The 15,703-nt window shown below is 41.2% G+C and overlaps 1 protein-coding gene across 2 annotated transcripts; it reads right to left on the bottom strand.

The window, feature by feature from the left end:
* Window positions 1-11,424: 11,424 nt before the first annotated feature.
* On the bottom strand, window positions 11,425-15,382 carry LOC139565158 (shiftless antiviral inhibitor of ribosomal frameshifting protein homolog). 2 transcript variants are annotated; one of them, XM_071385294.1, is made up of 9 exons: window positions 14,973-15,382; window positions 14,370-14,505; window positions 13,682-13,731; window positions 13,456-13,515; window positions 13,082-13,123; window positions 12,784-12,939; window positions 12,454-12,557; window positions 12,202-12,362; window positions 11,425-11,932 (listed from the first exon to the last, which is right to left on the bottom strand). In XM_071385294.1, exons 1-9 carry the CDS (start codon window positions 14,997-14,999, stop codon window positions 11,715-11,717), a joined length of 954 nt encoding a protein of 317 aa, XP_071241395.1. In that variant the 5' UTR covers window positions 15,000-15,382; the 3' UTR covers window positions 11,425-11,714. The 2 variants fall into 2 exon arrangements, with proteins under 2 accessions (XP_071241395.1, XP_071241394.1); XM_071385293.1 differs by having other exon boundaries at window positions 12,730-12,939; window positions 14,973-15,361.
* Window positions 15,383-15,703: the final 321 nt, after the last annotated feature.

Raw genomic sequence — 15,703 nt, 5'->3', positions numbered from 1 at the left:
TTTGACAGACAAGCTGTCTTTACATAGTGTCAAAGGACACACACAGGTGTGGCCTGATATCATTGGTTAATTCTCAGATATATAAAAAAAACATACCAAAAACATGAATGGATAGCATACGATCATAGATACAATTTGGCTACATAGGCCTACAAAACTTTTACAATAGCAAAATCACAATAATCACAAGAATGGCTTCAGATAAAAGTCTACGTTAAGACCGAAGGGAACAAGGGTCTTTAAATTAAAGATCCAGGCAGCCTCTCGTTTTAACAATAAATTGTCGAGGTCACCCCCTCTTCTAGGGAGGGTGACATGTTCGATGCCGATATAAAGTAGGGATGAAATCGAGGGGTTTGCTTCCAAAAACTGTTGCAGCATAACTTTCCTGCAATGCAAAATGTAAAACTTGGAAATGTAAAACTTGTAGTGTATTTCAGGTTTAAAAAAGTTTCTGAAGTCTGTCATTTCCACTTTGAAATAACAGACTTGATTGTCCATTACAAAAAATGTCTCATCCCTTACAAAAATTGCATTAATTATAATCCACATAATATTTCCTATTGCTGCAGGATTATTTTCCTGCTGTAGTAAACTCCCTCAAATTAACATCATACATATGTAGGTGTCTAGTAGTATTACAGAGAAACAATAACAACAAATTAAACAAAAACATGTCATGTTATTTTTTTCCCAGGACACATCTGAGGGGGCACGTGCCCCTGTGCCCCTTATGGGAATGACACCTCTGTTGGCAGATCTGCATGTAGCATGTAGGCCTACATCTTCCATGTGTTTTATGGCATGCGTCACATAGCAGGCATAGGCTAAGGTCTATGTTAATACACACATACAATACATACATTAAAATACAGGCTGGAAAATACACCACAAGAAAGAACAAAATAACATGCTACACACATGTTGGTTATATCATCCCTCTAATGATAGATGGACCAATTCCAGGCTGAAGTACAGGTGCTATTGGATGTGCGTGACAAGAGCAGTTCAATCAGCACATAGCCACGTGTTTTGCATTCAATATCCCAGCCAGTCACAAAGGTTCCTAATATCCTCATTGTCTTTTTGGACATTGGGGTCAACTCTAGGGATGAATCTGTAAAATGAGATTGCTGCTCTATCCAGCTCAATCCTACCCAGGCCACAGAGGTAGTTTCAGTGAAATGGCAGGTCTCACTGAGTAGGCAGTCAATCTCAGGCATGTTGCTAGAGGTGTGAATATGTGCCAGGAAGATGAGGCTGGCTGGGAAGTTAAGTTAACTTAGCGTCTTTGACAGGATTAACTTTTTTAATATGATTGATAAAAAACAAAAAAGGTGTATGTAATAAAATGAATGTATCATTGAAGTAGAACGATTGATACAGGTGAGAGGTTATATAGAACCTGCCAGAATGACATGATAGAAATGTCTGTAATCAAGCTGCATTGAAAATCAGACCCATTTGAAAATCATTCTCCATTGAAGTCATAAGGGTCGGTATCAATGGACATTGTGGACGTCATCAGGAGATAATAACATATTTCTGGAAGATAAAAAACTGAAATAAATGTTTAGTCTAGTCATCTTTATTTTTTGTTTTACAGTCTTGTTTCAGCCGTATAACTGAAACAACATTTTGGTAACATAGCTGTGTTGTGTTTATCATATCTAGCACAGCTCAATAGATCAGGCAAATTAGATGGAGACATAGCAGCCATCTTGTTTAGCAGTTTTATCCCAGCTATCTGACCTTTCAGAATCATAAAACACACAGCATTCTGCCCATCGATGCGCGCACATCATTTTTGTGACGTTGTCAGGCAACCCATCTACAAAGAGCAATAGATAGCAATAAAGAATGTTAGTCTTCAAGTTTTCAACATCTGTCGTCAACTTGAAAGCTTCTTTATTAGTTATTGTAATTCATTCGGAAATTAGCCTGCTAATTTGGATTGTTACACAACCCTACCCACACATGCGACATCTTATAACTGAGGGTATTCATGGGTAAAAAAGTGTTCCTAGAATTGGACCTAATGGAAAAGTCATCCCACCTGGGCGATACATGTCAGTCATTTCTATTACAGTTACCGAGGAATGCATAGGTTAGATTGACTTAAAGGAAATTAGGATGAGAATTTATGTCAGTTCCTTCTCAACACTTCAGCCTTCGGTCTGGAATGTCACACTGCCAACTAAAACGCTCCTGAGGGAGAGCATGATTAGTCCCTAGTGTTATCTCTCCTGTTCCACCGATCAAATCAAATGAAATCAAGCATTTCAGACATGGAATGCAACGCAATGTGCTTTACAGGAAAAAATAATGAATAACCTACGAAAATAAAAGCTGAAATATTTACTACACAACAAACGTCAGATAAACAAACTAAAGAATGACACAAACTGAACAACTAAAAAGCACCCTAAGGAAAAGCAAAGCTAAAAAGATGTTTTAACATCTCTTTTAAATATGTTCTTAGTTTCGGCCCCCCTCATGTTCTATGGGAGGCTATTCCAGAGGCTGGGGACATAGTAACTAAAGGCTGCCTCCATGCCTCTTGGTCCTAGGCTATGGGATAGTTAAAAGGCCAGTGCCAGAGGACCTGAGGGACCTACTGGGTACATAACTTAAAATCATGTCTGACATGTATTGGGGTGCACAATTGTGGATTGATTTAAAAACCAAGAGAAGAATCTTAAAATGAATTCTAAAACTCACAGGCAGCCAGTGCAGAAACCTTTAAACCGGTGTAATGTGTGCTCTCTGTCTGGTCTTGGTCAGTACCCGTGCTGCAGCATTCTGTATGTTTTGCAGTTGACCAATGGCTTTCTTGGGTAGACCAGACAGGAGAGCATTACAGTAGTCAAGCCTGCTTGTAATAAAAGCATGGGTGAGTCTCTCTGTATCAGACTGAGAGAGAAACGGCCGCACCTTGGCAATGTTCCTCAGGTGGTAAAAAAGCTATTTTGGTCACATTTCCTAATGTGTGATTTGATATTTTGTTCAGAATCTAAAATAAAACCTAGGTTTTTTACCTTTTGTTTTATCTTTATTGCCTGTGAATGTGCAAAAATGTGCAACTATATTCTCTCTCTATGCTTTGGCTCCAACAATAAGTACCACAGCTGGGGGAAGTTGTGAGCCATCAGAGTATTTAAATCACTAATACAGTCTAATAATGTATCTGTGGAGCTAAAATCCTCTGGTGACACAGAAATGTAAAGTTGTGTATTGTCTGCGTAGCAGTAAAAATCAATGCTTTCCTTTCTGATAACGCTGCCAAGGTGTAACATATACACTGCTCAAAAAAATAAAGGGAACACTTAAACAACACAATGTAACTCCAAGTCAATCACACTTTTGTGAAATCAAACTGTCCACTTAGGAAGCAACACTGATTGACAATAAATTTCACATGCTGTTGTGCAAATGGAATAGACAACAGGTGGAAATTATAGGCAATTAGCAAGACACCCCCAATAAAGGAGTGGTTCTGCAGGTGGTGACCACAGACCACTTCTCAGTTCCTATGCTTCCTGGCTGATGTTTTGGTTACTTTTGAATGCTGGCGGTGCTTTCACTCTAGTGGTAGCATGAGACGGGGTCTACAACCCACACAAGTGGCTCAGGTAGTGCAGCTCATGATGGCACATCAATGTGAGCTGTGGCAAGAATGTTTGCTGTGTCTGTCAGCGTAGTGTCCAGAGCATGGAGGCGCTTCCAGGAGACAGGCCAGTACATCAGGAGACGTGGAGGAGGCCGTAGGAGGGCAACAACCCAGCAGCAGGACCGCTACCTCCGCCTTTGTGCAAGGAGGAGCAGGAGGAGCACTGCCAGAGCCCTGCAAAATGACCTCCAGCAGGCCACAAATGTGCATGTGTCTGCTCAAACGGTCAGAAACAGACTCCATGAGAGTGCTATGAGGGCCCGACGTCCACAGGTGGGGGTTGTGCTTACAGGTGCAGGATGTTTGGCATTTGCCAGAGAACACCAAGATTGGCAAATTCGCCACTGGCACCCTGTGCTCTTCACAGATGAAAGCAGGTTCACACTGAGCACATGTGACAGACGTGACAGAGTCTGGAGACACCGTGGAGAACGTTCTGCTGCCTGCAACATCCTCCAGCATGACCGGTTTGGCGGTGGGTCAGTCATGGTGTGGGGTGGCATTTCTTTGGGGGGCCCTCTATGTGCTCGCCAGAGGTAGCCTGACTGCCATTAGGTACCGAGATGAGATCATCAGACCCCTTGTGAGACCATATGCTGGTGCGGTTGGCCCTGGGTTCCTCCTAATGCAAGACAATGCTCGACCTCATGTGGCTGGAGTGTGTCAGCAGTTCCTGCAAGAGGAAGGCATTGATGCTATGGACTGGCCCGCCCGTTCCCCAGACCTGAATCCAATTGAGCACATCTGGGACATCATGTCTCGCTCCATCCACCAACGCCACGTTGCACCACAGACTGTCCAGGAGTTGGCGGATGCTTTAGTCCAGGTCTGGGAGGAGATCCCTCAGGAGACCATCCGCCACCTCATCAGGAGCATGCCCAGGCGTTGTAGGGAGGTCATACAGGCACGTGGAGGCCACACACACTACTGAGCCTCGTTTTGACTTGTTTTAAGGACATTACATCAAAGTTGGATCAGCCTGTAGTGTGGTTTTCCACTTTAATTTTGAGTGTGACTCCAAATCCAGACCTCCATGGGTTGATAAATTTGATTTCCATTGGTAATTTTTGTGTGATTTTGTTGTCAGCACATTCAACTATGTAAAGAAAAAAGTATTTAATAAGAATATTTCATTCATTCAGATCTAGGATGTGTTATTTTAGTGTTCCCTTTATTTTTTTGAGCAGTGTATATAAACTGAACAGTAAAGGACCCAAAATCGAACTTTGTGGAACGCCACATGTGATTTGTATTTTATGTTTTATGAGTTATGTTCACCAAGGGTGACAAAAAAGTCTCGACCGGTTAAATCAGTCCGAAACCAATTTATAACTGGACCAATGGCTTTCACATAACTCCCTGGACAATGTCAATAATACAGTTAACCAGTCCACCATCAACTATCAAGGTATTCATTTCATGTTAACAAAACATTCAATTTGATTGGTAATCATCTTTGTTTGTGCTTTCTAGCATAACTCTCCCAGATGCCAACAATTCATCAAGGCACACATCTACAGAAAGGAACATTTAGTTGAGGTAAGACATTTCTCTCTGACACTTTGTGGTGATTGAAAGTAGTCAGACATCTCTGGCCGTGTTTAGGCGTGGAGTGATGAGGGAAGGGTCAGAGGATGCAGAGAGATGAGATGAGTTAGACCAGACTAGACCAAGGCTGATTGAGGATGTGATCTAAGGAGGGTCCTCAGATGATCTGAGTGTCCTGATGAGAAACACTGTCACCACTCTCCAAACGGACAGGGAATAAATTAGACTGCTTCTGTTCCATATGAATTCTAGACAAAAAGGAACGACAACACCACCATGTCACTGCTCATAACCGTCTCTACAGTAATGTGGCTACAAATATCCTGTAATTCCTTGTCTAGCAAGGGTAATACTGGTGCTATCTGGAGGCGAAAGAAACGCACACCTGTTTAGGTGCTGGCTGGCCGAGTAGAACACTTGAAAAAGAAAAGGAGAGCCACACACTCTAGGAGCTCAGACGCACTCATTTCAGAACCTAATGACCAACGTTTCGACAGACAAGCTGTCTTCATCAGGGTCCTGGTGCTATATCATATTTATGCACATACAGTACCAGTCAAAAAAGTTTGGACACGCCTACTCATTCAAGGGTTATGCTTAATTTTTAATGTAAAATAATATTGAAGACATCAAAAATATGCAATAACAAATCTGGAATCATCTAGTAAGAGAGCTTACTCCAATGAATACGGCATTCATATGACTGGGTATCATGTAGTAAGAGAGCTTACTCCAATGAATACGGCATTCATATGACTGGGTATCATGTAGTAAGAGAGCTTACTCCAATGAATACGGCATTCATATGACTGGGTATCATGTAGTAAGAGAGCTTACTCCAATGAATACGGCATTCATATGACTGGGTATCATGTAGTAAGAGAGCTTACTCCAATGAATACGGCATTCATATGACTGGGTATCATGTAGTAAGAGAGCTTACTCCAATGAATACGGCATTCATATGACTTGGCATTTCCCTCAATGATGGATTGACTCAATCATTTGCCTGAGAGACCAGCATGTGTCTTTGAGGCATGTTTCCTCTAAAGTCCTCGACTGATTGGAAAGCAGTTAAACTCGAATCAGCATCAGTCAGTTAGTTGGTGTGTTGCCGTATGGTACACACTCACTCTCCACTGCAACGTGTGTGTGTGTCACAGATGGGCTAGATCTCACTACCTGCCAGACTGAGCTGTGAGGTACACCCACACCCTGTTAGGAAATTGTCTTTTAAAGAGCGAGTCACTGAGAGGTATCTGCCTTCATCTCCTCTCCACACCACTAGCTACTGTGTGGTGAACTACTGACGCACTGTGGGCTTTATAATCAAGTCAACCCCTTTTCACTAAACTATAACTGTCACATCGGAAGATAAGGAGTGTTAAATCACACATGGGATGGCAAGCCACTGTATTCAGTCAATGAATGAGTTGTGTATTCAATATTCAGCAGGATCTTGCTATTTAGTCCGACCTTCTGTTTATTATATGAAGATAGCAGGGTAACACATACTGTGATGCCATTTCAATTAAAGTAATAACGATATAAGTAAGTTATTTTATAGATCATTTATAAATCAGCAATAAACTTTTACTCCTTCTTCGGGGAAAAGATAACCTTGTAAATAGATTCATCCCTGAGGCATTTCCAAGCTCCTAACTGCTTTCCATATGCTTCAATTTGGCAAACTAAAATTATTTCACAGGGGCAAAAGAGTGTGTACAGCGGGTCTGAAATTATTGACACCCTTGATAAAGTTGAGAAATAATGACTGTATAAAATACATTATTCAAATACTGAGCTATATTGTATGCTCAAAAAAAAGTGGGAAATTATATAATTGTATAGTAATACAATTGCAAAAGAAATATTGATTTTGCTTAACAAGTAATACCTTTTTTCTCGAAAAGGTAGGGGTCCAAATTATTGACACCCCCAAAGAATTGTAAAAATAAAGTCGTCAAAAGTTTAGTATTTGGTCCCATATTCCTAGCAAACAATGAATACATCAAGCTTGTGACTCTACAAACTTGTTGGATGCATTTGCAGTTTGTTTAGGTTGTGTTTCAGATTATTTTGTGCCCAATAGAAATAAATGGTAATTAATGTATTGTGTCAGAAAATCCTGAATGACTGCTGGTTTTATTGGTTTATTAGGATCCCCATGATGTTTTCCTGAAGCAGCAGCTACTCTTCCTGGGGTCCACACAAAAACATAGAACACGACAAGTAACACAACACTGATACACTGCTAGACAAGAACCATCACACAAATGTAAAATACAACAATATTTAAACAATACAACTAAAGAATGTGTGTATATATATTTTTTTTAAACTTTGTTTAACTAGGCAAGTCAGTAATTCTTATTTACAATGACGGCCTACACCGGCCTAACCCGGACAACACTGTGCCAATTGTGCGCCTCCAAATGGGACTCCCAATCACGGCCGGTTGTGATACAGCATGGAATCTAACCAGGGTGCCTGTAGTGACGGCTCTAGCACTGAGATGCAGTGCCTTAGACTGCGTTAGAGTGTGTCAGTGTGTGTCATTTCACAGTCCCTATTGTGCCATGAGATGTTGTTTTATCAAAATGACCTAAAAATGTTTTATGTTTGCTTGAGTAATTGGAGATAGAAGGGAGTTCCATGCGATCATGGCTCTGTATAATACTGTGGCGAGTCCCCTGTCTTGTGGGGTACATTTGGGTGTCTGAGATGTATGTTATTTGATTATGCAGACAATCTGGAATTTTCATCAAAGTAATATTTCTCATAAAGACTACAAGAGAATACTTTAATCTCTCTTTAACCCTCAACAAGGAAAGATTGGCATGCATGTTGTTGATGTTATGCAGTTACAGTGCATTCGGAAAGTATTCAGACCCCTTCCCCTTTTTATAGCCTCATTCTAAAATTGATTTAACAAAAAAAAAATCCTTATCAATCTGCACACAATACCCCATAATGACAAAGCGAAAACAGGTTTTTAGAAATTAAAAACAGAAATGCTGGCCGCCCGGCCAAACAGAGCAATCGGGGGAAAAGGGCCTTGATCAGGGAGGTGACCAAGAACCCGATCCCCGATCCCCGAGCTCCAGAGTTCCTCTGTGGAGATCGGGGAAGCTTCCAGAAGGTCAACCATCTCTGCAGCACTTCACCAATCAGGCTTTTATGGTAGAGTGGCCGGGCGGAAGCCACTCCACAGTAAAAGACTCGACAGCCCGCTTGGAGTTTTCCAAAAAGCACCTAAATGATTCTCAGACCATGAGAAACAAGATTCTCTGGTCTGATGAAACCAAGATTGAACTTTTTGTCCTGAATGCCAAGCGTCACGTCTGGAGGAAACCTAGCACCATCTCTACGGTGAAGCAGGGTGGTGGCAGCATCATGCTGTGGGATGTTTTTCAGCAGCAGGGACTGAGAGACTAGTCAGGATTGAGGGAAAGATGAATGGAGCAAAGTACAGAGAGATCTTTGATGAAAACCTGCTCTAGAGTACTCAGGACCTCAGACTGGGGCGAAGGTTCACCTTCAAACAGGATAACGACCCTAAGCACACAGCCAAGACAATGCAGGAGTGGCTTCGGGACAAGTCTCTGAATGTCCCTGAGTGGCCCAGCCAGAGCCCGGACTTGAACCCGATCGAACATCTCTGGAAAGACCTGAAAATAGCTGTGCAGCGATGCCCATCCAACCTGACAGAGCTTGAGAGGATCTCCAGAGAAGAATGGGAGAAACTCTCCAAATACAGGTGTGCCAAGCTTGTAGTGTCCTACCCAAGAAGACTTGAGGCTGTAATCGCTGCCAAAAGTTGCTTCAACAAAGTACTGAGTAAAGGGTCTGAATACTTATGTACATGTAATATTTCAGTTTTGTAAAAAAAAAATTATAAATGAGAAAAAATGTCTAAAAACCTGTTTTTGCTTTGTCATTATGGGGTACTGTATGTAGATTGATGAGAAAAAAACAATTGAATCAATTTTAGAATAAGGCTGTAACGTAACAAAATGTGGAAAAAGTCAAGGGGTCTGAATACTTTCCGAATGCACTGTAAGGGCAAGGCGTGCTGCTGTTTTCAAACAGCTGCAGATTTGCTATGTTTTTCTTTGCTTCATTTGACCATATTACCGGACAGTAATCAAGATGGGACATACCCCTCCCCATCTTCACAACAACTTAGTCAATATGATAATTGACCATCCAATGATAATTCAAATCAAATCAAAGTTTAATTGTCACGTGCACTAAATACAACAGGTGTAGGTAGACCTTACAGTGAAATACTTACTTACTAACCAATAGTGCAAAAAAGGTATTAGGTGAACAATAGGTAAGTAAAGAAATAAAACAACTGTAAAAAGACAGGCTATATACAGTAGCGAGGCTATAAAAGTAGCGAGGCTACATACAGACACCGGTTAGTCAGGCTGATTGAGGTAGTATGTACATGTAGACCATCCAATGTTATACCTAGGAGTTTAGTCCCTCTGTAACTTTTTCCCTCATCATTATTTACGATTCATTAAGGATTATCCGCAATCAAGGTAGCACCCACATTAATGTAGAAGTGTTTAGAAACATTATATTCTTATTTACAATAAAAGTGATTCCAAAAAGACACAATACATGATTTACCATTAATTTCTATTGGGCACAAAATGATCTGAAACACAACTTAAACGAACTGAAAATGCATCCAAAAAGTTTGTAGTAACAAGCTTGATGTAGTCATTGTGTGCTAGGAACATTTGACTATTTTATTTATTAGAATCTTTAGGGGTGTCAATAATTTTGACCACTACCCTTTTGAGAAAAAAAAATATTACTTGTTAAACAACATCTCTTTCTCTGAGGAATTGTATTATTAGTATAAAATAATAATTTCCCAATTTTTTCCGCATACAATATAGCTCAGTATTTGAATTCTTTAGTTTATAAAGTCAATATTGCTTATCTTTGTCAATCTTTATCAATAACTTTGAACCCCACTGTAAATGTTTTTCTCGGGTTATTCTTAAACAAACAGAATACACTGTGCTTTATTGGTGTACAGGTCTCTTCTAAATTATTTACAGTGATATATTAAAATCCACGGTGGCATGTCTGTGATTTTTCCTCCTAAAAATTGTGAAAGAATCCAGCCACCCATATCATACACTGTTCTCTCTGCTACCGCACGGCAAGCGGTACCAGAGCGCCAAGTCTAGATTCAAAAGGCTCCTTAATAGCTTCTTTCCCCAAGCCATAAGACTCCTGAACAGTTAATCAAATGGCTACCCGGACTATTTGCATTGACCCCCTTTTTTACCCTGCTTCTACTTGCTGTTTATTATCTATGCATAGTCACTTTACCCCTATCTACATGTACATATTACCTCAATTAACCTGTACCCCGCACATTGACTCGGTACCGGGAACCCCTATATATAGCCTCGTTATTGTTATTTTATTGTGTTACTGTCACACCCTGACCGTAGATTGCTTTGTATGTTTCTATTTTTGTTTGGTCAGGGTGTGATGTGGGTGGGCATTCTATGTTTGTATGTCTAGGTTTTGTATTTCTATGTTTTGGCCTGGTATGGTTCCCAATCAGAGGCAGCTGTCTATCGTTGTCTCTGATTGAGAACCATACTTAGGTAGCCTGTTTTCCCACTGGTAGTGGTGGGTGGTTATTTTCTGTTTAGTGTTTGTATCACCTGTCAGAACTGTTTCGGTTATTCCTTTTGTTATTTTGTATTTAGTGTTCCGTTTCGAATAAATAATATGAACACGTATCAAGCTGCACCTTGGTCCTCACCTTCTTCTACCGACAGCCGTTACAGTTACGTTTTTGAATATTTTTTATTATTATTTTTTAAAACTCTGCATTGCTGGTTAAGGGCTTGTAAGTAAGCGTTTCACCTGTTGTATTCGGTGCATGTGGCAAATACAATTTGATTTGAACCCGAGTCGTATTGAAAATTAATAATAGTACGATTTCATAATGCATTATTTGTGTTTTTGGGGGGGAAACCAAAATGCATTATTTGTGTTTTATAATATATTGTTGTTCAAGTTGATATGACAAATCTATTTGAACACACACATCACTAGAAAACTAACTCCTGAATAGGTAACCAAAAGTAAAGCCAGAATTTTGGGCAGTAGCCAGAGCGGTCAATCTCCCGTTGTCATTCAGACATTAACAAAGCAGCAGCAACACGTGGCAACACTTTAATAAGCATAAACAAAGCCAAAAGCAAAACGTGAAACTAGTTATATCATCTCACTTATATCATCTGACTGTTGTGAATATTGAACAGTATTTTCATGGTTTTTAAAATGAAAGGAAAGTAGAACCAATACTATGTTGGTAGGCCTATGAGATGCCATCCTCACACTGAATGTGAACCTAAGGTAAGCCATCATATCCTGATCGTTGGAAGCACCATTGGGGAAGCATGGAAGCTGCTCACGACTGTTGGTCACTGGTAACATCAGTGCTGCTCTAGCTGCTGCTGCTACCACTACTGTTGTCCTCTTCACTCTCCTCTCTGATGTCATCCATGATGAGGTCGTACAGGTTCTCCAGGCTTCCTTGGCTCAGGCAGGTGTTGACGGTGGAGCCGGAGCTGATGTGGATGGAGCTGGGATTGACCACGCGAGGCTTCCTGTTCCTCTGGCGACTGCGGGGGTGGACACACTCTGTCCCAGGAACATGGGGCTCTGGCATGGAAGTACAAGGCCAGTTAGTTGGCTGGAGCCAGCAGCCAGACAGACATGTAAAAGGACGCCATCTGGTGGTACTTGTTTGTAGTAACACACTCTACAAACCACAGTGCATTGCACTGTAAAGGAATCCTGTGTGTGTGTGTGTGTGTGTGTGTGTGTGTGTGTGTGTGTGTGTGTGTGTGTGTGTGTGTGTGTGTGTGTGTGTGTGTGTGTGTGTGTGTGTGTGTGTGTGTGTGTGTGTGTGTGTGTGTGTGTGGTTTAACCTTGTCTGTTGTAACAGTCCTCAGCGAGGCAGCTGTGTGGGGTAGGTTTTCTGGGTCCTACTACTCCTACCCCTCCCTTGCGTGGAGGAAGAATCTCTGTTGGGATCACCAGAGTTCGACAGGAGTAGCAGGGGGAGCCCAAATCCATCCTCCCAAAGCCTCTGATGGACAAATCAAACCAAGTGCATAGAGATTAAATCACATGTATAATTTCTCATAATCACACATGTACAGGACAGCTCCAGCTTTTACCTGAAGGAGCGTGTGCATTTGGTGCAGCAGAACTCTCCAATACCCCACATTTTGTCATAAGGGACAGGGTCATATTTCTTCTTGCACAGGTGACAGCGAGATACCTAGGAGAGATGACAGTCAGTGGAGGCCCCGGTTAGTAGATGAACTGGCCATGTGAAATACACATTCTAAGACAAAGTAACAAGGTAACAGAAACACAGTTACAGACACAGGCATGGGGAAATACTTTTGAACTATTGTGCATGGGTTTGGCATGCATATCAAACAGTGTACCAATGTGTGAAGACCACGGTGGATACCAGGTGGGTATGTATGGAAGAGCATTACCCTCTTCCTCTGGGGCACCCGACGCCACCAGTCCTTGTCACAGGTCTGACAGGCAAACTGGTGCAGGACAGAGGGGGTGAGGTGGCGCTGGGCATTATCAAACATTCTCTTGTTCTTCTCAGTGAGAGGCAGGACCCGCAGACGCTCTCCCAGCTCCTGAAGACTCAACACACACGAGCCACACACATAAAGGCAGGGACGCACTCATGCGCACACACACCTTTCAGTTAGCCATCCACTTAACCCTTCATCTCTTTCCCCACCAGTAAAGTCGGAAAATAGCCTGTGGATGACTGACCTTGATATCATTATCGTCTTCAGGCTGTCTGCTTCCTCGGTGCTGTAGGGAAGACAAAATGTAAGTCATAGAATTAGAAATAGTCAAGGCAACCAATTTACCAACCTGATTATCAGATTGGATATAGGACCAATGTAATATGATAGGAGTTTTATTCCCTCTTTCAGCCCTTGAACAATGTTGTTATAATAGCTCACAAATCTATTCCCAATGTGTTATTAACCATTACCAATATGGTTATGGAATACGGAACTTCAACATCAACAGAGATTTTTGCATTATGCTGAAATGCCTGAAATCCAGATGTCTTCTGAGGAACATTGACTCTTTAACCCAATGAAAAGGGACTAACTAACACCGTGACTGTGTTGTACCTGTTGTGCAGGAGGGACCAGAGGTTCCCTGTCCTCAGCTGTGAGTCTCTGCACCACATTCTGAAAGAGAGAGAGGTGGGTCAAGGGTCAGTGTACAACTGAACTATCATGTTTATGACCACAAAGACCACATGTTCAAAGAAATACAGACCCTCCTGGATACACCCCTAAGCCAAAGAGACACACATAATGCGACAGAGAATAGTATGGCATTTATTAATGTAACCTTGACAGCCTGATCCGTCTCTAAGCATTTTCTGTCCTCATCATCCAGCTCTGCACGGCAAGAGTAGAGAAAGAGGAAGAATCAGAGATTAGATTGTCAACATGGCCAACCCTTTAACGCAAATAAAATAGGTATGGTTGTTAAACCACCAGAGATCATGTCTGAATAGAGAGGTTAAAGAGGCAATCAGCAGCTGAAACAATAACAAAGAGGCTTCCCCGCCCCTGTTTCTGTAAATAATGTAGGGATGGGGCTGGAGAAATGTAGCCACTTTTAAATGTATACACAGAGCTGTGGCTGCAAGAACTGACCATCCATGATATAAAAATTATAGTTTTAACCATGTTTTGAGGCTATATAGCGTTTGTTTACATTTACTTTGTTTACAAACAATGGAGTAAAACGAGCTTATATTTTGGGTTCTGATGGGGTACCACAGTTCAAGAATCAATGGGTACATATCATAAATGCATAAGTCCAACAAATGGATGTAGCAACTGCAAATTGCCACTTTAAGGGATAGTTTCCAGGACAGATGAATCATAGTTCTGACTAAGGGGCACATTTAACGGAGAATCCCCATTGAGCAAGCTTTTTATTACAGGACCCAGTGTATTGGAAAACACTCCATAGGGTTTCCTATGGTGGTATGACTGGGGTTTGCATTTACTGTAAACCATTTCTTTACCGTTGCCTTTCTTCAGTATAACTGCCCAGGTGACCATTTGATGGTTGTTGGCATAGCGTCTCATCAGTAAGGTTGCCTTTTCCACAGCTATCTTTCCATGGAATGTCTCCCTGAACCGCCTGACACTTTTCTCCAGCTGAGTTAACAGACAAATAAGAAAAGGACAATAATAATCTAAAATAAACAGGATGCACTCAATCATGTTGTAAATCAAATAGAAGATCGGGCACATTCAACAGGAAGATCGACAGAACATTGCAACAAATGCAAATGCAGCCTAAGGTCATGGTTTATTCAAAAACAGATCACAACACAACGCACAATGAAACACACTGCTCTTGCCCTGTCCTCTCTAACCACATAGGCCTACTTATAAAGTGTAATAACTCTATAGTGTTTGATGACGTTATTTAGGCTTAGGCTAAACGTATGAGAAATGTGATAAAAAACACTATTCTTATCCAACGTTAAAAGTTTCACATCGACCAAAACACAAATTGGACATTGGACCCGTAGGACTACAATAAAAAGAAAGGCGCATAGAAATTGACCATATAAAACAGTGTTATTGCCCAAATGAAAACTAAGTTTACCGTAGCCTACCTCAAATTCATCTTGCAGACAGCTCATTTTATTATCGTCTTGGCCTTTTCTATCCTTGTATATGTCGTTCTATGGCCACATAATTTGCAACAATCGATCTATTTAGTTGTAGCGCTGCAGTTGCATTGTGTTGACTAACGTTAACAACTTTCACTTTGATAAAATGCCGCGTTCAAAACCACTGGGAACTTTGAACAATACGATGTCAGATCATTACATCGGGATCACTAAAGTCGGAGTTCGAGAAAGAGGCCCGAGTTCCCGAGTTGAAATTCCGAGTTGGATGACCTTTCCCAGTCGGAGCTCGTTTTTTTTGTTCGAGTTCCCATTTGTTTTGAACGCGCTGAAGTCAGATTTCGGGGTTCCCAGTTCCGAGTTGTTTTGAACGTATCATTAGACTGGTCATACGTACCACGCGTCCACACACGCCCACGCACGCCACACACCGTAAAAAACAACTCACACCAACCAATGAGCACACTACCAGCCCCCACTACTTCTTCTTCTTATTATTTGGTATCATGGCGTTTGCACCGTTTGTTTGTGCATTTCGCCACCTACTGTGCAGTAATGTATGTTCAATCACGTTATACAAAAATATATTTTTTATATATATATATTTTTTACCCCTTTTAATTTTTGAATAAAAAATATATATGACCAGTCTAATGATACGTTCAAAACAATACATACCTAATGTATATATATACATTCACCACCAATCAACCCTA

Source organism: Salvelinus alpinus, chromosome 36 (genome assembly GCF_045679555.1).
Source record: "Salvelinus alpinus chromosome 36, SLU_Salpinus.1, whole genome shotgun sequence".
NCBI classification, from domain to species: Eukaryota; Metazoa; Chordata; class Actinopteri; order Salmoniformes; family Salmonidae; genus Salvelinus; species Salvelinus alpinus.
Note: the sequence above shows the minus strand (reverse complement) of the source record. Positions and strands in the feature narration are given on the sequence as shown.